This window comes from Pristis pectinata, chromosome 21 (genome assembly GCF_009764475.1).
Source record: "Pristis pectinata isolate sPriPec2 chromosome 21, sPriPec2.1.pri, whole genome shotgun sequence".
Taxonomy (NCBI): domain Eukaryota; kingdom Metazoa; phylum Chordata; class Chondrichthyes; order Rhinopristiformes; family Pristidae; genus Pristis; species Pristis pectinata.
Genome location: NC_067425.1, coordinates 19,343,644 through 19,368,469, shown reverse-complemented (window position 1 = coordinate 19,368,469; position 24,826 = coordinate 19,343,644). Strand labels below are relative to the sequence as shown.

General features: G+C 41.2%; 1 protein-coding gene across 1 annotated transcript in view; it reads left to right on the top strand.

Annotated features, from left to right (window-relative positions):
• tlcd2 (TLC domain containing 2) overlaps positions 1 to 24,826 on the top strand; it is a 59,530-nt gene that overhangs the window by 1,201 nt on the left and 33,503 nt on the right. The window contains exon 3 of the mRNA XM_052035878.1: positions 10,592 to 10,674. Within this exon, the coding sequence (XP_051891838.1) occupies positions 10,592 to 10,674 (83 nt within the window). The remainder of the gene's footprint in view (positions 1 to 10,591; positions 10,675 to 24,826) is intronic.

Below are 24,826 nucleotides of genomic sequence, written 5' to 3'. Positions count from 1 at the left end.
CATCAAAACATCCTTCAAGAGGGTGAACCCTGGCAAGGCGTCAGGTCCCGATGGTGTACCTGGCGGGGGGGGGGGGGGCTGAAAATGTATGCTGACCAAATGGCCAGAGTGTCCATGACATCTTCAACCTCTCACTGCTGCAGTCAGAGGTTAACACCTGCTTCAGAAGGGCATTAATCATAGTGGTGCCCAAGAAGAGCAGGGTGAGCTGCTTCAATGACAGTCGCCGGGTAGCACTCGCAGCTACTGTGATGAAGTGCTTTGAGAGGTTGGTCATGGCTAGAATTAACTCCTGCCTGAGCAAGGACCTGGACCCGCTGCAATTTGCTTACTGCCACAACAGGTCTACAGCAAACACAATCTCACTGGCTCTCCACTTGGCTTTAGAGCACCTAGACAACAGCAAAACATATGTCAGGCTGCTGTTTATCGATTACAGCTCAGCGTTCAACACCATCATCCCCTCAGTACTAATCAACGCTTCAAAACCTGGACCTCTGTACCTCCCTCTGCGACTGGATCCTCTACTTCCTTATCAGGAGACCACAGTCAGTGTGGATCAGTAATAACATCTCCTCCTCGCTGAAAATCAACAGCGGTGCACCTCAAGGATGCATGCTTAGCCCACTGCTCTACTCTCTCTGCACTCATGACTGTGTGGCTAGGCACAGCTCAAATGCCATCTATAAATTCGCGATGAGGAGGCGTACAGGAGTGAGATAGATCGGCTGGTTGAGTGGTGTTGCAACAACAATCTCGCACTCAACATCAGCAAGACTAAGGAATTGATTGTGAACTTCAGGAAAGGGAATTCGGGAGAAGACACACCAGTCCTCATTGAGGGGTCAGCGGTGGAAAGGGTGAGCAGCCTCAAGTTCCTGGGCGTCAACGTTTCAGAGGATCTATCTTGGGCCGAACACTTTGATGCAATCACAAAGAAGGCATGCCAGCTGCTCTACTTCATTAGGAGTTTGAGGAGATATGTCACCAAAGACTCTTGCAAATATCTATGGATGTACGTGGAAAGCATTCTGACTGGTTGCATCACTGCCTGGTATGGAGGCTCCAATGCACAGGATGGAAAGAGGCTGCAGAGGGTTGTAGACTCAGCCAGCTCCTTTACGGGCACAACCTTCCCCGCTATCGAGGACATCTTCAAGAGGCAGTGCCTCAAGAAGGCAGCATCCATCATTAAGGACTCTCACCACCTGGAACATGCCCTTTTCGTGTTACTACCATCGGGGAGGAGGTACAGGAGCCTGCACTTAATGTTTTAGGAACAGCTTTTTCACCTCTGCCATCAGATTTCTGAACAGTCCATGAACACTACCTCATTATTCCTCTTTCGCACTATTTATCTATTTATTTATTTATTCTTGTGACTTCTGTTAATTTTTATGTCTTGCACTGTACTACTGCCACAAAACAACAAATTTCATGACATATATCAGTGATTTTGATTCTGAATTTTAAAAATTCCTTGAATGTGATTGTTGACTGCTGATGTCATTTGCATTGGTCAGTATTTCGCATCCGAATCACCCTGTTGTAACAAACTGACACCCACACGAGAGGCTGCAATTTCCCTGTATTTTAACCAGTTTTCACCAATCATTAATGCAACCTCAGGTGTCACAAGTAGATTACACACAGATGTACAGAATACCCAGACATCAGCAGTTTGTCTATCAGTCTCTTGGTTAGAGCTTTGTGCCCGAGCTTCCAACAACTGCCTTGGCTGGGAGAATTGCCTAATTCTAACCAGATTTTCAGGTATAACCAATGAGTCATTCGTTTTTGGGGGGGGGGGGGCGGGGCGGGGGATAGAGGAAGAGGTATTGAGCTTTTAGCTTCATCATCATTGCGTCACCAAATTATGACATGCAAATAATTTTGTTTTATTCATTCAGGGAATGTGAGCTTCAAAGGCTGAGCCAACATTTAATTGCCCATCCCTAGTTGCCCTTGAGAAGGTGGTGGTGAGCTGCCTTCTTGAACTGCTGCAGTCCTTGAAGTGTGGGTACACCCACATTGCTGTTAGGGAGGGTGTTCTTGGTTTCTGACCCAGCGACAGTGAAGAAGCAACAATATATTTCCAAGTAAAGATGGTGTGTGGCTTAGAGGACAATCTCCAGTTGGTGGTGTTCCCATGCTTTTGCTGCCCTTGTCCTTCTAGCTAGTAGAGTTCTTGGGTTTGGATGGTGCTGTCTAAGGAGTCTTGGTGAGTTGCTGCTGTGCATCCTGCAGATGGTACAAACTGCTGCTACTGTGCATTGGTGGTGGAGTGAGTGAATGGTTGTGAATGGATGCCTATCAAGTGGGCTGCTATGTCTGGAGCTGGAGTTGGATGTATTTAGGATTATCTGGGATGCTAAGAGCATTATAGACAAGAGTTTGAGCAAGGTGGTCACACCTAAGATGCAGGCAGCAGATAGTTGGGTAACTACCAGGAAAGGTAGAGCGAGCAGTGCAGGGTTCCCCTGTGGCCATTCCTCTCAGCATCAAGTAAACCTCTTTGGATACTCCTGGGGGTGGGGGGGGGGGGGGGAATGACCTATCAGGGCACAACAGCAGCAATCAGGTTGAAATGCATCTTTTTGTGTTACTGAGAATGTGCTGGGGGCAGCCCGCAAGTGTCACCACTCTTCTGGCGCCAACATAGCATGCCAACAACTCCTAACCTGTACGTCTTTGGAATGTGGGAGGAAATCGGAGCACCCAGAGGAAACCCACGCAGACACATGGGGAGAATGTACAAACTCCTTACAGACAGTGGTGGGAATTGAACCCGGGTCACTGGCGCTGTTATAGCGTTACGCTAACCGCTACACTACCATGCCGCCCTAACACTACAGTTCAATGTACATGTGACTAATAAATATCTATCCATCTGCTGTGGCCAGCTCTGAGGCTTAGCAGAGAAGGGTAAACTCATGCAGAGCAAAAGTGATAGGAGTTTCGATAGTTAGGGTTTCTGCATGCTCTTGCCCCACTGAGCTCGTATCCTCGTATCTGGACACTATTCTGTCCCCTCTGGTCCAATCCCTTCCCACCTACATCTGTGACACCTCACAAGCTCTCCAACTCTTCCATAACTTTAATTTCTCTGGCATGCACAACCTCACCTTCACCATGGACGTCCAGTCCCTGTATACCTCCATTCCCTGTATACCTCCATTCTCCATCATGATGGCCTCACTGCCCTCCACTTCTTTCTTGGCCAGAGACAGAACCAGTCCCCTTCCACTAACACTCTCCTCCACCTGGCTGAACTTATCCTCATCCTAAACAACTTTTCTTTTTTGATTCCTCTTACTTTCTACAGACCAAGGCCCCCAGCTATACCTGCCTTTTCGTTGGCTACGTTGACCAGTCTCTGTTCCAAGCCTACTCTGGCCCCATTTCTTAACTCTTTCTCTGCTGTATCGATGACTGCATTGGAGCCACCTCTTGCACCCGTGCGGAACTTAACAGTTTCATAAATTTTGCCACTAACTTTCACCCGGCTCTCCAATTCACTTGGACTATCTCTGATACCTCTCTCTCCTTTCTTGATCTCTCCATCTCCATCTCAGGAGATGCTTTATCCACCAATATCTTCTACAAACCCACTGATGCCTGCAGCTACCTTGATTACAGCCTTGTCCTCACATTTCATCCCATCAGCCTACGTATCCAACACGTCATTCTCCGCCACTTCCACCATCTCCAACAGGACCCCACCACCAAGCATATCTTCCCCTCCTCACCTCTTTCTGCCTTTTGCAGGGACCACTCTCTCCGTGACTCCCTAGTTCACTCCTCACCACCCCCCCCCCCACCCATCCCGCTCCCACTCCAGGGACTTTCCACTGCCCCCACCATAGGTGTAACACCTGCCCCTACACCGCCTCCATCCAGGGACCCAAACAGTCCTTTCAGGGGAGACAGATTCACCTGCACCTCCCTTAATATCATCTACTGCATTCAGTGCTTCAAGTATGGCCTCCTCTACATTGGCGAGACCAAACGCAGACTAGGTGACCGTTTCATAGAGCACCTGTGCTCCATCCGTGACCACGATCTGCATCTCCCCTTTGCCAGCCATTTCAACTCCCCTTCCCACTCCATCACTGATATGTCAGTCCTCGGCCTCTTCTACTGCCAGGAGAAGTCCAAACGCAAACCAGAGAAACAGCATCCCATTTTCCATCTTGGGACCTTACAGCCTAACGATGTGAACATTGGATTCTCCCACTTTAAGTAAACCAAACCCCCCCATGCCTCTTTTCTTCCCTTTCCAAGCCTATCTCTCTTTTTTTCTCCTCACCTTTTTTTTTCCTCCCCTCCCCCCATGTCTTGTGGCTGAGATGATTGACCTCCAACCGCCACAGCCACCTTCCTTTGTGCTAGGTATGACTCCAACCATTAGAGGGTTTTCCTCCAGATTCCCATTGACTCCTTGATGCCTTAATCAAATGCTGCCTTGATGTCAGGGCCAGTTATTCTTACTTTATCTTTGCACTGCAAGTATTAAATGGGATCTGTTCCTTATGAATAATGGTAAATTAGTTAACTTCAATTTTCATATGATGTGTGTTTTGTATTCCCTTGAGTGTGATTAGTTTATCTAGTTATGTTGGTAGATACTCTGACTCACTGGAAATTTGAACATAACTTGACCAAGGTAGCGTATGCATGGAATTCAGTACATTCCTTGGGCCTAATTTCTGGGTTGCACCCACAGAAGACGTTCCAGGCTCTGATTCTATATGCAAATGCAGATGTAAGTGTTGAAAATGAGACACCCAGCAACAGTTTTACAGGCATAAAATGGGTGCACTGAAATCCAACTTACTTTTGCTCAAATTATCTGATCAGAAATTGGCTCATGGCTTTTCTTTCAGATGTTTGTAGTGCCCAAGAGGTCCTTGTATTCATAAATGAGATGTCCAATATCTATTTTATAAGCCCTCAAAAAAATTATTCTGTGGTGAATAAGGCAGGTGTTGTCTCATTCTGAAATATTTGAATGCAATAAGTTTCATATTGCACTGGCACCCATCTCACCACCTCTCTCAACCACTCTACTGCCTTTGATCTTATAGTCCAATTAAATAAAGGAAGAGTAAAACCTTTTTGGTATTTATTTCAAAGCTTGATTTCCTGATCACTGAATCCACCCCACCTGTCCACAGTCTGGGGCTGTACCTGACCTTCTCGTGAAAATGAAACATACTGGAAACAGTCACAATTCAGGCAGCATCTGTGGAAAGAGGAACAACGTTAACATTTCGGGTCAGAACTGCTGCCTGACCCGCTGAGTTTTCCCGCATTTTTGTTTTATTTCAGATTTCCTGCATCTGAGATCTTTGATTTTACATTTTTTGACTCTCTGACCCTGATAAAATATTTGTCATTAATGTTGCTTTCTAACCCATATTCCCTCCACCACTAAGACTGCTACTTGAGTCTCCTGGAACATCTCCTTTCTCTGTCCTGTTTGAGCTCATCTGTAGTTGAAATCTTCATCCAACCCTGTTACCTCTGGAGTTAGTAAACTATCCCAGTACTCTCAAACCAGAATTCTACCTTGTGCCCTTTCTAAATTTATTTTCTCCAAAGCTCTGCTGCCCACTTCCCAATGTTCACTCATCACTCCAAAACTTGATGACTTGCATTAATTCCTGGTCTGCCAACATTTCAGTTTTAAATTCCTCATTCCTGTTTTCAAATTCCTGACTGGTCTCGGCCCTCCCTATCTTTGTCACCTCCTTTAAAATGGTCTTAAAATCTACCGCATTGACCAAGCATTTCTTTGACAAAATTCGTTTGATAACATTGTTGTATGGTGCCTTTAGAGGTTTTAAAAACAATGAAGTACTGTAACAATGAATGTTGCTGAAATGTGGGAAATAAGACAGCTAATTGTCCACGCATTGACCCTAAGGTCCAAATAATTTGTTTTAATATTGATTGAAGATTAAGTATTAGCAATTACAATGGAGATAACTCCCCTTCTCATCTGAAATAGTACCAACAAATTTTTACGTGTTTGGTTTAATTTCTTATTCGTAAACATTCAGGAGATATTGTTGGATATGAATGGATGTCTTTCCAGCACTGTCTGCAAATGTACGATACCACTCTCATTCCTTGAAGCATTCAGTCTAACAGAATGGTGCCAGTAGTTTCCAAGTATTCCACAACCATCCCAGCCTCAAATCTCTAGCAGGTTTTCTCTGACGAAGTTCTCCATGAGCTACCACCAATAGTTTGGAAATAGTGGGCAGTCATTGCATGATACAGGAATTGTCTCCTGTGGTTGACGCTGCATACCAAGTTCATGCATTCATAAAATCAGCAGTGCAGAGCAAACAGAGTGCCTCAGAGCTCAAAGCCACCACTCCAGGTAAAAGTGATGGGTTTTAAGGGTGCCTTGCGGTTTCAAGGTAGAGATGTTTGGGGAAAGTGTTTTCATGCACAAGGACCAGACTGCTAATGGTGTGGCTGCAACTGATGAGATGAAGAATGTTGGGAAGCCAGAGTTGAAGGCACAGAGAATTTCTTTTCCTATACAGGCAAAAAAATGCTGCAGGAGATGGGATAAATAGAAGCCATAAATAGCTGACATTAATTAGGAGTAAAATTTAGTACAAGACTTCTGCTCTCTCATCAAAATGTTTTCCATATATTGGAAAGCCTTTTAATATTATTGCCAATGTAATGAAGTTAAATCTTGTGACTAATTATGAAAATTCCAAGTATTTAAGTAACAATTGCTCTTTTTAAAAGAAGTATTAATAATGGCTTGATAAATAGCAATCAGGGCAAAGAGTTTGACAGCTGTTCATGTTGAATGTTTTGGGAAATGAGGTTGTGCAAAGATACATTGCACTTCTATCATTTTTTTGTACTTATTCATTTTTGGGATCTGGGTATCACTGGCATTTATTGCCCATCCGTAATTGCCCTCAAGAAGGTGGTTGTGAGCTGACATTGAACCACTGCAGTCCTTCTGGTGAAGTTATTCTCATAAGGCTGTTGGATAGGGATATAGACCCAGTGATGATGAAGGAACAGCAAGATATTTCCAAACCAGGATAATATGCACCTTGAAAGTAGTGGTGTTCCTGTGTACCTGCTTCCCTTGTCCAACTCGGTGGTGTAGGTCAGAGATTTGGAAGATGCTGTTGGAGTAGCCTAGGGGAGTAACTGCAGTGCATTTTATCAATGGTACATATACTGCAGTCCTGTTTGCCAGAGGTGGAGGAAGTTATTCTGGGTGGATCAAGCAGGTTGCTTTTTCCCAGATGGTGTCAAGCTTCTTGAAAGTTTTTGGGGATGTACTCGTCCAGACAAATAGAGAATATTCCACACTCTTGTGCCTTGTAGGTGGAAAAACTCTAGATGTGGGGAGGTGAGTTACTCTCTGCAGGATATCCCGCCCTCTAATCTGCTGTTGAAACCATGGCATTTATGTCAATGGTTATGTTGTGTTTCCAGGCTGCTTCATTCACTGAGGAGTTCTGAGTGTTTTTGAACATTATGTAATCGTTAGCAAACATCCCCACTTCTGATCTTGTATTGCAAGGAAGGTCATTGAGGCAGCTGAAGATGGTGAGACCAAGGACGCTGCCTCGAGGAACTCCTACAGTGATGTCTTGGCATGATCAACCTACAATGTAGCACTACCTTCTTTTATGCAAGGTTTATCTCCAACCATTGGAGTATTTTCCTTTGATATACATTGCTTTCAGTTTTTCCAGACCTCCCTGATGCTGCACTCAGTCAAATGCTCCCCTGATGTCAAGGACACTTTAATCCCACCTCAAGGATTTACCCTGCAGTCCTCCCACACACCACCCTATCCCAAATCTACCTTCTGCTTTACCCTTTGCATTTTACAGTAATTCATCAGATGTAAATTTTGCCTATTTAACATCTACTTTAAACTCCATTATGGGAAAAGCTAATATTTATTCTTAGCCACTGGGTATGTTTGAAAGGTTTATAACAGGATTATCTAGCAAAGGAAATAATTATATCTTCATTTATTACTCCATATTAGTTCAGTTTATGAAAAACCAAGATAAAACCTGTGGGGTAAACTTAGTGTCAAATAAAATTAAATTGTTGGAATGTGGAACAATGATTTGCTGCATTTTATCTCGACAAATAGAACATTTAGCTGCTATTTCATCCCCTGTACTATAAAGGAAGAAGTTAGTAACTAGATGAAGAATTTTCCCTCCCTAAAGACAGGTAGACTGCAAAATATTAGCATAGCTGCATAAATACCAAGTGATTCCTTTTGTTCCAAATTCTCTTGCTTGTCTTTACGGAGCTTTTATTTAAGATTAATCACATTAAGTTAAAAATAGATTTTTGAGTTCAAGTGCCTTTAAATGGGCTGATAAGCTAGCAGAGTTGACTACCATTCAGAATGCTACAATAATTGAGTTGCTGTCTGAAAGCAGAAAGTGGGTTGGAAACTTGGATGCCAAGTAATCTTGTAATATTTGAAATGTTTTTTATGTCTTCCTCCACAGAATTGTTCCCAGATGTTTTCAGATGAAATGAGCTCAGTTATTTAATCCTAACAGGGCTGGTGTATTTTTATAACTGTGTTTTGAGTATCTTTTACATTGGATATTTATCTGAAATAAGAGCTCAGAAATATCCTAATGCTGTTTATTACTGAATTGTCCCAAAATATTAATTTGTTCGCTATACACTATAAAAGAAAGTTGAAGTAATAAACCAAACTGATTTTTTTTCCAAAGATGTACTTTAGTCATAATATATACACCACACGTCAATATCTATATTCATAATAGATGCAATTCAGTACATTCCCTTGCAATGCCTCAATGTTACATCAATGTCACTAATGTTTCAACCTTAATCATTGCATCAGTGAAATGTTTGAGAATCTATTACATAGGGCCCAGCCCTTCACTGTCCACTGGTGTCAGGATACTAGATTGTGGCCATTCCCCAAAGAGCCTTCTGGTGGCTAGACTAAGTTTCTGTGCATCTCTCAGCACATACTCCTGCAACAAGGAAGGTGCCAGTGAGAAGCATTTGCTCATGGACATCTCATCAAACTGGAAGACCAACTAGGCAGATTATTGCATCTTATAAATTGCATCTTACACCAACGTGATGGCCGAACTTGTTGCTTCACCTGCAGTATCTCAGTTTCTGAGTATATTTGTGGATGCTGCTGATTTGGCCTTGGTGTCTACAAGTGTTGATTCCATCTTCTGCTCATAAGAGGGAGACACTTGTCCCATTTTCAGCCCATCAAAGCTTTAATTCTCTTTTATCCACCCCTACCCAATCAGCATCTCCACAAAGCAAACAGTAAAGGCAAATTGTAATTCATTAACACATGTAGTTCAACCCAGTGAGCAGTTTCTGCCATCTCTTTCTACAGGACTAAGCTAGGCTCTGGCTGCGAATACAGTCTGCTGATTGTGGTTCCTAAGAGAGCCAGCTGTGATTCATTTGGTAGTACCCTTGCTGTTGAGTTACATAGTTATGGGTTTGTGTCCCACTTCAGAGGTTTGAACACAAAAATATATGCTGATATTCCAGTGCAGTACTGAGGGAGTGCTGCATTGTCAGTTACATCTCTAGAATGATACGTTAACCTGAGGTCTTTTCTTAGATGGGTGTGTGTGGAGTTATCTATGGTGCCTTGCAAAGTTATTCCTCCCCTAATGTGACAGAGACAGATTGAGCCATTTTCTTATTCCTTTTTGGGATCTTGCTGCATTTCTTACACTGTGACTAGACCTCAAATAAGGCTTTGTTGGGTGGAAGAGTTTCTTCATGATAGTAGTGTAAAAGACACTATTAAATGGAAGATTATTACTGTGTTTGTAAATAGTGTACGTTCAGTTGTCATGATTTTGGAAGGTCCACTTTACCAAATAATTCTTCTATTCAATATATCTATTTCAGAATGTTAAACATTTTGGATGTGACAAATCTTAGAAATTATTTCCAACAAATATTTACATTAATTATTGATCTACAGATGACCTCTGCATTATGTTAGTTTGGATAATGGAAATTCACCCTTACGGAGTTCACAAGTCACTACTAAAAAGTTTGAGATACAGAATAAAAATTTGTTCTTATGGAATTTATGAGACAAAATGTAAATAAATACCAATTTTTTTTCCAACTCTCATTTCTTGACGCATGCACAGATGACACGTCTTTGCATACAGGTTATCGCAATATGGATCGTTTTCAAGGAACACGACCCCCCGTAACGCAGGAGGTGCTTGTACTGAGTTCCTTGTTATTAGAGCCCATTTAATATGGTCATTGGGAAAACAATGTAACAATGGGGTGTATGTTTATAGCTACTTTTTTTTTGCTGAATTTTTTCATTCTTGAATAATTTTGCTTAACATGTTGTCACAGAAAATTTGAGGATGCTAGCAATGTCAGAGTATTTGCTGAAAGCAGATATCTGAAATACTCCAAGCATCAATAATCCTTGTTTCATTGAGAATGAAGTTCACATTATAGAAGGGAGAGCAATGGGCAAAGAGTTTCAATTTTTAAACTCATTCTTATTTTTGGCTTGTAGGTTATTTCATTCATGATTTTACAGACATGCTGTGGAATCAGAAGTTGCAACATTCCTGGGAGCTTCTTTTCCATCATGCTGTGGTAAGATATTTCTTAATATGCATACAGTCACTTGAAGCCAGCTCAGTACTTTACATCAGGTCTTGTCTGCACAGGTATCTTCATCTGTTCTTTAACCACTGTAGCATTGATGGTATTCCCCAACTCTGAATGAACCATGATTCTCGATCATCTAATATCCTTTCACCTACTGTGCTTACTGATGCCCAGCTGTATCTTTGTGATATGTCTTTCTGAAGTACCTCTGTACAATATAATTCCAAATTTACAGTAAATAGCTGGAGGCTTCAAGCTGCTGTTCAGGTCATTGTTTATGTGAATATGGGATGACTGCTTAATACATTTGTAGGCGTGATTTCTTTTTTCTGTGAAAAGAAACTGAAATCAGGAAATTTTATTCTGTTGGTTTCAACAGTTCTGTGGAAATTATTGAAAATCTATATTTAAGAATAGAATGACTAGTCATTTGGAAATTTGAGTTGACTAACAAGAGCCAATAAGGATTTATAAAATGCAGGTCAAGTCTATGGAACTTAAATGAATTAACTGAGGGTGTAACTAAAGTTGTTTTATAATTCCTTACGACATAGAAGGAAGCTATTTGGCCTATCAAGTCAACACAGGCTCTTGGAACAATGCGATTTCTGGCACTTATTTTCCTGTAGCTAATCTCTCTCACATGCCCATCAACTCCCTACCCACTATACTATGGGTAATTTACAAAGCCAGCTGGCATGTCTTTGGGATGTGGGAGGAAACTAGAGTGCTAGGGAAACCCCACATGGTGACAAGGAGAACATGCAAGTTGCACACAGACAGCACCGGAGATCAGGACTAAACCCAGGTAGCAGGAGCTGTGAGGTAGCTGCACTACCTACTGCACCACTGTGGCAAAAGAATGTGATTGGAAGTAGTTATGCATCTCAAAGGAATTTGATTATAGTTCCATGTAAGAAGGCTAATTATATTTCAGTGCTCATGTAATTGTATACAAATCATTGACCTTGTTAGATTAATTAGGGGCAAGAACAATGGGTATGTACTCAACTAGGACCATAGGTGCCATGTAGGGATCTGTACTGGGACCTCAACTATCATATTTATTATAATGACCATTATAATGTAACAGAACTATTCGTCTAAGTGATTAATAAGCAGTGTAAATGAGAGTATAAGGTAACAGCAAGTTAGTGACTGATTAAATGATTCCAGTTTATTTAAATGTGGACTGAAAAATCGGATGGATTCTGAATAAATGGTGAAAAACTAGGAACGTTTGAGGTCCAAAGGGATTTAAGTATAAGCATTCAGAGATCACTTAAATGTAGTAGTCCAGTCCCAAAAATAATCAAAGTTTAATGGAATGCTAGTCTTTGGATCCATAAGGCTAGGATATAACAAATTAAACTTTGCTGCAGCTATACAAGGCTAAGGTTGGATCCCATCTAGAAAACGTGCACAGTTGTGGGGGTTGTAATTTAGATAGTCCTTTGAAATAGCACAGCAAAGATTCACTTGAATGTTACCATGGCTTCTATCAGGAGTTGAAACATAAACTATGTTATGGAGTAATTGAATATTTCAGGATTTTGAAATGAGCTTATAGGGTGTAGGGAACATCTAGTAAAGGCAAATAAGATGTCTTCATTGGAGTCAGGCCATTGTGGAGAAGTTGCTTTTTCACACAAATAGTAGTAGCAGTATGGAACTTCCTTCCACAAAGCAGCAGATGGTAGTTCAATTATTTAAAAATACAATATCAGAAGTTGTTTGTCATAGAAGAGTATAATAGGATATGGAGCCAAGGCAGACTGATGGAGTTAAAGTGCAATCAACCATGATCTTGTTCAACATGTAACATGAGTCTACCTTGTGTAATGAGCATGTTGCTAGGCACCATTTCCTCCTGACTACTTGAAGTTTTGTGCTTATGGCTAGCAAAACAAAATTTCCTTGCTTTTGCATTTTATTCTCCTCTTTTTCCTCCATGCTTGCATTTTTGTTTTTCAACCAATTGAAAAATGCAGTGAAAGCAGAACTTCAGAAAATGGCTGGGAAAAGTGAGACATTATTTTGTTTAATTTAATACTAAAGGAGAGAGAAATTTTTTTGTTAAACTGTGTTCTTCTTAAAAAAAAAAGGAACAGAGTTGTTAAATCAAAGAAAGTGATTTCAGGAGTTCTATGAAAGGCCAAGACAACAAAATTTGCACAGATAAAAGATTTTGAATGAGCTTGCTTTGAACGAATGTTGTTGAGACTTTTGGGATTGCAGGCGTGTGGTTGCACTGGGGAGTTAACAAAACTTTAAAAAGTTCCACAGACTAAAATTAGTAATTGCAATGAAAAAAAAAGTCATAGCTACCAAAAACATTAGAGTTTGATTTGATTTGTTAGATTTATTTCATTAAAACATTCAGAAATAGAGCTGTGCAAAATTCTTTAGATTTACTTGAAAGGTGCTTCAAACCCCTTTTGAACTGTTTCTAGGAGAATGTCATGTGGTGAGTCTGAGACTTAATTATAGTTTTAACTTTTTGGAATTACTTTTTCAGACTTGGTTCTGCCTGATTGGCTTCTGTGGACAAACCATTCCACTCTTCACTGTGGCTCTGTGCAGGGTTTTGCTGTCTCTATATTGTGTTAGTGGACTGATAGAAAACTTTGAAGCCCTTTTGCTTTGGAGATCGTTCTTTGAAGTTTTAAGATCCTTAAAGAATATAGGCTGCAAACTCTTGAACTTAGCGATTGGACTAAATTGAGAATCCAGCCCCTGTTTGCAGTGCCTGCCTGTACTCATGTCTCTTGACACAGAGGACAGAATAAGCTGACCCTCTGTATTCAACAGGTAGCCAACTTACCAACTGTCAAAGGCTTTTGTTTGGAACTATGTGGCTATGGTACATGGAGACATTTAAAACTATTAAAATAGATTAACTTCTTAAAAATTACTTAAACATCAAAGAACATTAAATGACCTTTCAAAATACTGAAAAATAATTAAGAAAAGTAAAATAAAGTAACATAAGTGCAAGCTGTCCATAAGTCGATTTTGTCCACAAGTCGGAAAACACACAAAAATCACTCAGTATGTTGACGGTACCTCCACAATATTGTAATGAATGGCATCAAAATGCACATAAGACTGATAAGGAAGTACAATTACTAAAAGTGGAGAAAGGGCAAGGAAACTAGTTCTGCCAATCGTAGGAAAGAACGTAATAATAATATGGGAGCTTGTTTATATATAGGGGTGCCCATAAGTCTGGCATTTGTAACCCATGGATGACATGTAATGTACTTTCTTGGACTCTTTTTTTCCTGCAGTATTGGTGATCCAGTTCAAAAGAATGGGATCATCGCTGGTGTGTCAGCCAGCCTACCCCAATGGAAAGCTGAAAGCCAGATGCCCAGGACTCTCTTCAGGGAGTCACTGTTTCATCACTAGACTCGATGGCAAATCTAGCCACCCAGCAGTTAATCTGATTCGCTGCTCTCTAACCTTCAGGAGGTTTCATACATCCATGTTTGGCTACACAGCCATGGAGGTCTGAGAGTTCCCTGAGGTGCCAGTGACTGATAGCAAGGATCAGTCAATATGAACCAGCCTATTGTACATAAGAAAGAATAGGTTATTGGGAAATAAAACAGGGAATGGGAATTCTCTGAAATGAAGCACAAGGTCAATGGTCCAAATGGCCTTCTTCATTGTTGTAATAAAATTATGACAGTAAACAAGATGTAAGAACCCAATCTTGAGCTTTAATGTAGCTGTAAGTAATGTAGTTGTAACTGAAAGCCACAAAGCGTTATTGGAATATTTTTTTTGATAGGCAAAAATGCGCCCTGACCTAAAGTACATTTCCAAAACGGCACTTGTTTCACTTCACACTTGCTCTCTGGTTCTTTCATTCCATATTCACATTTTATGCCACATTTTTTTTCTTTGTTGAAGTCGAGACAAGGATTGGAAAAGGTCTATAGTATGAGTGAGTGAGAAAAATCGTAACTCACAGGAATTATCGGCAGCCTTTTGAGTATGAGAAACCAATGGTTGTGGTTAGGAATGGTAAATTGTGGGGAGCAGCTTGTGAAGTGAGAGGTATTAAGGGTTATGAAAATACATCAATCTAGCATGATTAATGGGATTGCTGTCAGGGTCAGAGATGTCTTGGATTGGGTACGGAACATTCCGAAGGGAGGGGGAGAACAGAGGTTGTAGTACAGATTGGTACTAACTATATGCAGACAGTCCCTAGGTTATGACAGGGTTCAGTTCCTGAGAAAAGTTTTTAAGTTGGAACTGAATAAAAATGGTGTGAGGGAGAGGATCACAGAAACAGCTCTAATGGGTGAGCAAGCAGGCATGGGAATAGTGGCCACATGCACTTTGTACTGAATGTCGTGGTTTTTTGTCGATGGCACTTGCTGAGAAATTAAGGTACAGATTAAGAATATTTGATCCTCTAAGATTCTATACAAATAAAGCCTGACCATATGTTTTGATAATTAGCACACAAGATGTGTGCAATCCATATCACAAGCACAAAGTGCAACAGGGAATTAGCTTGATGTCATAGGTGATTTGTTAAAGTTGCTGCAGGTGAAAACTGTGGTGCTAGCAATATGTTATCTAGACAATATCCTCATCTACAGCGGAAGTAAACAGATCTTTTATTAACTAAGTATTTTCTCTGTAAGGCTATAGCTGCTTCAGGTAAAATAAAGCTTCTAAAATTATAATTGTGAAATAATTGTGATTGCTGAATTCTGTTTTAAATTTGAGCTCATCCTGCCTCTCAGCATGTACATGTACGTGCGTCCATGAGTGTATCAAACCTTAAGTTAGTGCCTCCGCTTCCTTTACCCTGCGTCAGATTTCAGGGTAGAGCAGGAGCAATGGCAACTTGTTAAGGTTGAGGCTGGTGTCAAGTTATGGATCTTGGCAGTAGCAAAAGAGGGTATTCTAATAAATAACAGCAGGAGGCCCCAGGACACCCCAGGTGATATGGATGGAAAAGTAAAATACAGCAGATGCTGGAAGTCTGAAATAAAAGTAGGCGACTTCTGTAGAGGGAGAAACAGTTGTCGTTTTGGGTTGAGTTCTAACAGTAAAGTAGAGCCTGAGTGGGAATTAAGCACCAAAATTATTGCAATGCAGAGTGGATCAATTTGGGTTTGGCTGGGAAAGGGAAAGAAGTTATTGTGTGTGGGGGAACAGGACAGTTAACCAGATTATGGCTTTTTCAGAAGAAATCTCAAATGGAGTATTGGGTTTGGGTCACTGGAAAGTAATTTTTGCTTCTGAGTCAGTACATGGTGGATTAAAGCCCCATTCCAGAGACTTGAACACATTGCTATGTTGGAGATCCAAGTTTTCAGATGAGACATTGAACTAAGGATCCAAATGGCCACTTGGGTCAAAGCTCACATGGCACTCTTCGGAGGAGATCAGTAGAGCTCTACATAATGCTGGCCAGGATTTAATCAACATCACTGAAAACAGTTTGCCTGATCATTCCCAGGTTGCTATCTTGGGACCTTGCTGTGTATAGTTTAACTGTCTTGTTCCCATATTACAACGAGGACTATACTTCAAATATGCTTCATTGGATGCAAATCATTTTGGGATGTACTAAGGTTATGAAAATTGCTACATCAATATTTGTCTGTATTTTTTATTTTGACACACTACACTTTTTTGAGAAATATACCCTGTTAAGTTTTGGCATCATTGTAATTTCCAAAATTCAGCTTGACCATATAAGGTCATTGTCTCCAGGATAATGAAACCAATCAATTTTGACTTTCCAGATGCAATTCATCTTAACTGGAGCTTTCAAAATATCAGCCAATAGTAATTTGAAATATGCAGTCGTTAATCCTGTCAGAAATTGTTTCCTGCACTGCTAAATTTGATGCTGTGTGAAATTGAGGGATGTTTAAGAATATGGTCTAGAAGAGCAAATGTCAAGTTTCCCAGAAAGCACAAATGAAAAGAAACTTCAAACAACTCCAGAAAGAAGGTCCATTCAATTTCTCTATACATCAGTTGTTGAAATGAAAGAGTTTGTTTCTTAGTTATTTAAATGACTGAAAATTGAAAACGTGTGCATCAAAACTCAGACATGTCAATTTGTCCTTTTTTAGGGTCCATTGATGTATGAAATCTGGCACAGTATAAATATTAGGAAGGTAATGCTGTAATAGCATTGTGCTAATAAACAGCAATAAAACATATGGTGTTGCTACATTGGATGATTACGTCCAAACTGAGGTCAGGAATTAATTACTGGATTTTCCATGGGGATTCCTAAGCAGGAGTTTCTTTGCAAAAATGAAATAAACAGCTAAAGGTTGTTCACATCATTCTCTGGAATTCCCACCAAAGTTGGGGAGGGAATCAAGGAAGCCTTGTGAACTTTTATTTTATACATTCATCATTTGTTATCAGCAGTCACTGGGTTATTATTCACAAGATCACAAGACAAGGGAGCAGAAGCAGGCCATTCAGCCCATCGAGTCTGCTCCAAGGAAAAGGGAAAAAGAAATGGGGAATGGGGAGAAAAAAAACTATTCTAATCCCAATTTCCAGCCTTATCCCCATATCCCTTGATATCCTGACTATTTAGATATCTATCTATCTCTTCCTTGAATGCCCCCACTGATCTGGCCTCCACTGCTGTACGTGGCAAGGAGTTCCACAAATTCACCCCCCTCTGGCTAAAGAAATTTCTCCTCATCTCTGTTTTGAAACTGTATCCTCTAATTCTAAGATTGTGCCCTCTAGTCCTGGACTCACCCACCAAGGGAAACAGCCTAGCCACATCTACTCTGTCCTTTCCTATCAACATTTTAAATGTCGCTATGAGGTCCCCTCTCATTCTTCTGTACTCCAGTGAGTACAGTCCAAGAGCCGACAAACGCTCATCATACGTAAGCCCTTTCATTCCTGGAATCATCCTCGTAAATCTCCTCTGAACCCTCTCCAATGTCAGCACATCCTTCCTAAGATGTGGGGCCCAAAACTGCGCACAATATTCCAAATGAGGCCTCACTAGTGCCCCGTAGAGCCTCATCAACACTTCCTTACTTTTATACACTATACCTCTCGAAATGAATGCCAACATAGCATTCGCTTTCTTTACCACCGATCCGACCTGGTGGTTAACCTTTAAGGTATCCTGCACGAGTACCCCCAAGTCCCTTTGTACTTCCGTACTTTGAATCTTCTCTCCTTCGAGATAATAATCTGCCCGCTTATTTCTGCTTCCAAAGTGTACAACGGCACATTTCTCAACATTGAATCTCATCTGCCATTTCCTTGCCTATTCTCCTAAACTGTCTAGGTCCCTCTGCAACCTTTCTATCTCCTCAATACTCCCTACTCCTCCACCTATCTTGGTGTCATCCGCAAACTTAGCCACAAAACCATTTATTCCATTATCCAAATCGTTGAAGTACAAGGTAAAAGGAGCGGCCCCAACACCGACCCCTGCGGCACACCACTAGTAACCGGTAACCAACCAGAACGAGATCCTTTTATTTCCACTCTTTGCTTCCTGCCAACCAGCCAATGCTCCACCCATTCTGCTATCCTACCCGTAATTCCATGACCTCTCATCTTATTAATCAGTCTCTTGTGAGGCACCTTATCGAAGGCCTTTTGAAGGTCTAAATACACAACATCTACCGCCTCTCCCTTATCCACCCTACCTGTGATTTCTTCAAAAAACTCCAATAGGTTGGTCAGGCAGGATCTTCCCTTCACAAAACCATGTTGGCTAGGACCTATCTTGCCTTGCGCCTCTAGGTATTCCGTAACCCCATCCTTGAGGATAGATTCCAATAATTTTCCCACCACTGACGTCAGACTAATAGGTCTGTAATTTCCTTTATGCTGCCTCCCACCTTTCTTATACAACGGAACTACATTTGCGACCCTCCAGTCCTCCTGAACCATGCCGGAATCTATCGATTCCTGGAAAATTATCGCTAATGCCTCCGCTATCTCTAAAGCCACCTCCTTCAGAACCCGGGGATGCACCTCATCCGGTCCGGGAGACTTATCAGTCTTTAGCCCATTTAGTTTTCCTAGCACCTTTTCCCTAGTAATCTTAACTGAACTCAGTTCCATTTCGTGAGTCTCCTGACTAACCGGCACATTGCTGATGTCCTCCACAGTGAAGACCGATGCAAAATATTCAATCAATTCCTCTGCCATCTCTCTATCGTCCATTACAATACCTCCTGCACCGTTATCAATTGGTCCTATATCAACCCATGTCTCTCTTTTACTCCTTATGTATTTAAAAAAACTCTTAGTATCCTTTCGAATGTTATCCGCCAACTTCCTTTCATAATTCATCTTTTCTTTCCTAATGACCTTCTTAGTTTCTCTCTGCAGATTTTTAAAAGCTTCCCAGTCTTCTGTTTTCCCACTAATTTTTGCTTCTTTGTACGCCGCCCCTTTTGCTTTTATTTTAGCCTTCACCTCTCTCGTTATCCACATTTATGCCTTTTTTCCATTCAAAACCTTTTTTCTTGGAATATATCTATCCTGCATTTTCCTTATTTCCTGTAGAAATTCCTTCCATTTCTCCTCCGCCGTCCCTCCAGCTAGCTTACTCTTCCAATCAATTTGGGCCAACTCTTCTCTCATACCATTGTAATTTCCTTTGTTCCACTGAAATATCGATGCACCAGTTATCAGCTTCTCCTTCTCAAACTTGAAACTGAACTCAATCATATTGTGATCACTGGTTCCCAGTGGTTCCTTTACCTTTAGTTCCTAATCACCTCCGGTTCATTACACAGCACCCAATCCAAAACAGCCAATCCCCTGGTGGGCTCTTCAACAAGTTGCTCCAGAAAAACGTCCCTTAGACATTCCACAAACTCACTCTCCTGAGTTCTACCGCCTTGCTGGATTTCCCAGTCCACCTTCATGTTAAAATCCCCCATAATTATCTTCACATTGTCACTCTGGCATGCTTTTTCTATCTCAAACTGCAACTTATCGTCCACTTCCTGGCCGCTATTACGGGGCCTATATATGACTGCTACTATTGTCCTTTTACCCTTGCTATTTCTTAGCTCCACTCATAAGGACTCCACCTCCTCTGACCCAATGTCCTTCCTTTCTATTGATTTTATATCACTACTAACCATCATGGCCACACCTCCCCCTCTGCCTACCCGCCTATCCTTCCTATACACTGTGTACCCCTGGACATTCAGTTCCCAATCACATCCATCATAAAGCCATGACTCGGTGATTGCCACAATGTCGTATTTATTAACCTGTAGTTGTGCCACTAGGTCATCTACTTTATTCCTAATGCTACGTGCATTTAAATATAGTACGTTTAGTCCGGTATCTGCTATTGATTTTGTTGTACTTCTATTGTTCAGCAGATTATCCTGACTTTCCACCTGTCTATCCTTCTTACCATCTTCACTACATACTATCTTAGACATGTTCCTATATACCTTATTCCCTTATCCTAACATTCTGTATCCTAACATCCTGATTTGTTGTACTTCTATTATTCAGCAAATTATCCTGACTTCTCACCTGCCTGTCCTTCTTGCCATCCTCATTGGACTTGTTTCTATAAACTTCCTCCCCTACCTTAGCATCTTGTAACCTAACATCCTGGTTTCCATCCCCCTGCCAGATCAGTTTAAACCCTCCCCTACAACTAAATTAAACATTCCCGCCAGGATATTGGACCCTTTGGAGTTTAGGTGCAACCCATCCTTAGCAAATAGGTCTTGCCTCCCCCAAAAAAGGTCCCAATTATCCAAAAATCTGAAGCCCTGCCCCCTGCACCAGTCACTCAGCCACGCATTCATCTGCCAGAGCTTTCTATTCTTCCTATCATTGACACGTGGCACAGGTAGTAATCCTGAGATTACTACCCTTGAGGTCCTACTTCTCAACCTTCTCCCTAATGCCTTGTATTCCTCTTTCAGGACCTCTTCTCTTTTTCTACTATTCTTCTATTCGCAGATTATTCCTGTTGCAGTGATTTATGCCAGATAGTAAAACCAACCTGAATGGGTAAATGAGCCTGAAGAGCTATGTCCCTTGTATAATGTCTAAGAATGAAAATCATTAAAACAAAAATGTCAACTTACTTAGAATTTCACAACATCTGGCCAGAAGTAAAAGACTGCTGGCCAGTTGTTGTGGAATATTATTACATATGAAAATGGTATATATTCTCCACTGTCAAATGTTGAGAGTGTCTCTACTTAGATTTCCAAATTTGTGTTGCCACTCAGTTACTATTTAAGGTAATTTGTCAAACCAAGGTTTGTAGCTTGTTAAAATATGTAACTTAGGTAAATTTGGGGAACCCAAGTTCCAAGCTGAGGCCTGGCTGGGGGAAGTGTTGAATAATTCCAAGTTTGCAAGAATGCCTAAGTCATAAATCATTTTGCACATCCTCTTGTGCTAATAGTTAGACTTTGTTGTTTGTGGTCTTTGCAATTCAGAGCCCCTTTATGGATTTGGCTGCAAGTTCGAACACAGATCTGTAGAAATTGGTAGTGTATTTTTCCTGCCTCCTCCTCTTACCCCACAGTGGGTGTGATTTATGCCCATGGACCTGCCAAGATTAAGAGTGTACACAAAAAAGCCTAAACCATAAGTGCCTGACACAAGAGAATCTGCAGATGCTAGGATGTGGAGCCAAACACACAAAATGCTGGAGGAACTTGGCAGGTCAGGCAGCATCTATGGAGGGAAATAAACAGTCAATGTTTTGGGTCGAGACCCTTCATCAGGACTGGAAAGGAAGAGGGCAGCTCAGAATAAAAAGGTAGGGGGAGGGGGAGGAGCAAAAGCTGGCAGGTGGTAGGTGAGTCCAGGTGAGAGGGGGAAGGGAAGTGGGTAGGGGAGGAGGGATGAAAGGGAATGATGTGAGAAGCTGGGTGATAGGTTTGAGGCAAAGGGCTGAAGAAGAAGGAATCTGATAGGAGAGGGTAATAGATCATGGAATAAAGGGAAGAAGATGGGGAACCAGAGGGAGGTGATGGCAGTTTGTGAGGGTGGGAGAGGGGAAGGGGTGAGGGAGCCACAGGAATAAGGGAAAACAGGTGGAGGAACGGGAAAATGGAGGGGAGCGGTTAGTGGAAGCTGGAGAAATCGATGTGGTTGCCATCAGTATGGAGACTACCAGGACAGAATATGAGGTGCTGCTCCCATAAGTGCCTGCTAGGATTGCACAGTGGAAGTCATTGCACTTTGTAAAACATTGAATTATGATGCAATCAGATAGTTGTTTACACTTCAGAATTACCCTTGTAAAGATGATTTTGAGAATTACTTGTGCCTCAGGAAGTTTTGACTGATAGTATATTCAACATTTAGTTAAGTAATTTTTTTAAAAAATTTTATTTACAGCGTGGTAACAGGCCCTTCCGGCCCAACGAGTCCGCGCCGACCATTTTTTAAACGCAAATTAACCTACCCGTACGTCTTTGGAATGTGGGAGGAAACCGGAGCTCCCGGAGGAAACCCACGCAGACACGGTGTGGCTATTCTGTTCATGTCCCAAAAGAGTTAATAACGGTGGATATTTCTCCTCACTGCAATTATTTGATCAAAGCAACAGGTTACATTATTGCTCCCTGACCTATTCTGATTGCTTCATTCTTGTTACAGGAAAATATGGGTCAGCATGAACTTCCCATAAGGCAGCTTAGTGGACTTATTACATATTTGCATGAAATGTCTGCCATATTAGAAGTTTTCTATTGAATGCGATACCAAAGAAATCCTCATTTATTTTTCAACAAAACAAAAATTTGACTGTACTTCAGCTGATTGCAATCAGTATACATAGAAACTTTTAAAAAAAAGAGCAGGAGACTTGCTCCACCAATCAATGCAATTCTGGCTGATCACCTATTTCAATACCTGTTCTATCTCCTCCTTGAACATAATGAATGACCTGGCCTCCGCTGCCTTCACAGTTCACAAACCTCTGGATGAAAACATTTCTCCTGATTTTGATTATATATGATCCATAGGCCTCCAATGCAACAGAGGCAAGGCTGCCTTGCTGTAACTGTACCAGGCCTTGGTGAAGTCCCATGTAGGGATGGGAGGAGGTTTGTGTAGTTTTGCCTCCCTGTCTGAGAAAGGATATTGTTGCCATAGGAGATACAACAAAGGTTTATAAGCTGATTCCTGACATGGCAGGGTTGACACACATGAATCAGTTAGGCCTGTATTCATTGGAATATAGAGGTTGTGACCCCAGGTTCTGGACTCTATAGTGTAACATTTATCCATATTCAGCTGCATTTACTCACTCATCCAACTTGTCTAAATCGTATTGGAACCTCTTTGCATCCTCACAGCTCACATTACTCCCCACCCCTCCCACCCCAGCTTTGTATAGTTTGCAAACTTGGAAACATTACATTTAGTTCCCCTGTTCAAATCATTGATATATATTGTGAATAGCTAGGCCCAAGTACCAATCCCCTTGGCACCCCGCTAGTCTGTGCCTGCCCCCTTCACTGCACTCTTTCTGTAACTGTCATACTATATTCTGCATTTTGTTATTGCTTTTCCCTTTGTATTACCTCGATGTACTTACATTTGGAATGATCTGTATGGTTGGCATGCAACACAAAGTTTTTCACATACCTCAGTACATCTGACAATAATAAACCAACCAACAGCCACCTGGAAAAAGATCCATTTATCATATCTTTCAGTCAACCAGTTCTTGGCCCCTCCCAGTGTATTATCTACAATCCCATGTGCTTCAATTTTATGTTCTTGGCTCTTGTGTGGGACCTCATCATAAACCTTCTGAGCATTTACAGTTTGAAGACATTACTATCTGCAATTTCTACTTTTCTTACCTTTTGTCATTACATTGTGAATAATTTCATTTGGGAACAAGTAGATCACAATAATAACCACTCTTCCTTTAAGTAGTCTTTTGACGACTTGCAAAGATGCATGAAATTTGCACATTCTCAGAAACTTGGGATCTTTTGAATAGTTGTCCCTTTTTTAATCTGGGCAAATGGAGCATCCAGTTTGCATACTGCAAAGCTCCACAAATAACAAATTTTATGGTTGAATCTAATAACTCAGAAGGTTGCATGTTTGGGGAACTGAAATTCGAGTTCAGACCATGCCCGGGTTATGAACACTTGACTTATGGACACCCCCTACATACAAACAAGCTCCCTTAATATTATTAAATTAAAATGTCTGACGTACGTATATGCGTTCATTCCTGCAAGTGGCAGAACTGGTTTCCTCTCTGTCTCTCTCCACTGTTAGTGACTGTTCCTTTTTATCAGTCTTATGTGCTTTTGATGTCAGTCATTACAGTACTGTGGAGGTATGACTACCATATCGAATGGATTTTTTTGTATATTTTCCAACTTGCGGACAAGATCGACTTACGAACTTCTGTAAAATTGGAATCCATTTGTTACCCAGGGACAGCCTGTACTTTAGTTTTTATCGACCCATGCTTGCATTCTTAATCTTTCTCCCAACCACACAAATGAAACATTTTTGAATGCTTAGGATACGGACTTAACAATTCATAAAGGTCCCAGTTCTGATCTCCAATCTGAGCTGAATTGCAACAGGCCCTGGTGGAGGCATTGTGTGGTTAAAGGAGGAGACAGAGCTGCAAGTTTTGACTTCTGTCCAGTGTAAATTATCCTGTTGAATGTACTGGGTGGGGATAGATGGGGCTAAAGCCCATGAGTAGCCTTGTCTGTGAGACTGCATGAGGCATCTCACTTGTCAGCTGTTTGAAACCCTCACTAATAAATCATGGTCAAACCAAGCTCCAGGATAAGTTTACACCTTGAGGAGAGAGGAATGCAAAATGTATTGGAAGAAAAGCACTACTGTGTAAAAGAGCTTTTTTGATTGAAAATTGTTTATCCTAGAGGGAAATTTTAGAAAAGATGATGGTTTATTCCGGAGCTGTTGGACTCCAAGGAATGATAGCATGGTATTGGGGTTAGATTATGATGACAAAGTGCATAAACGTCACATGCATTTCCTTTAAATGCAAGGGAAACTATTATATCTGGTATAGGAAATCAAAAACCAGAGAGATGAATCGTAAAAGTTAGATCTAAGTCATTTCAGTACTGAACATCTGTAGTAGGAATTT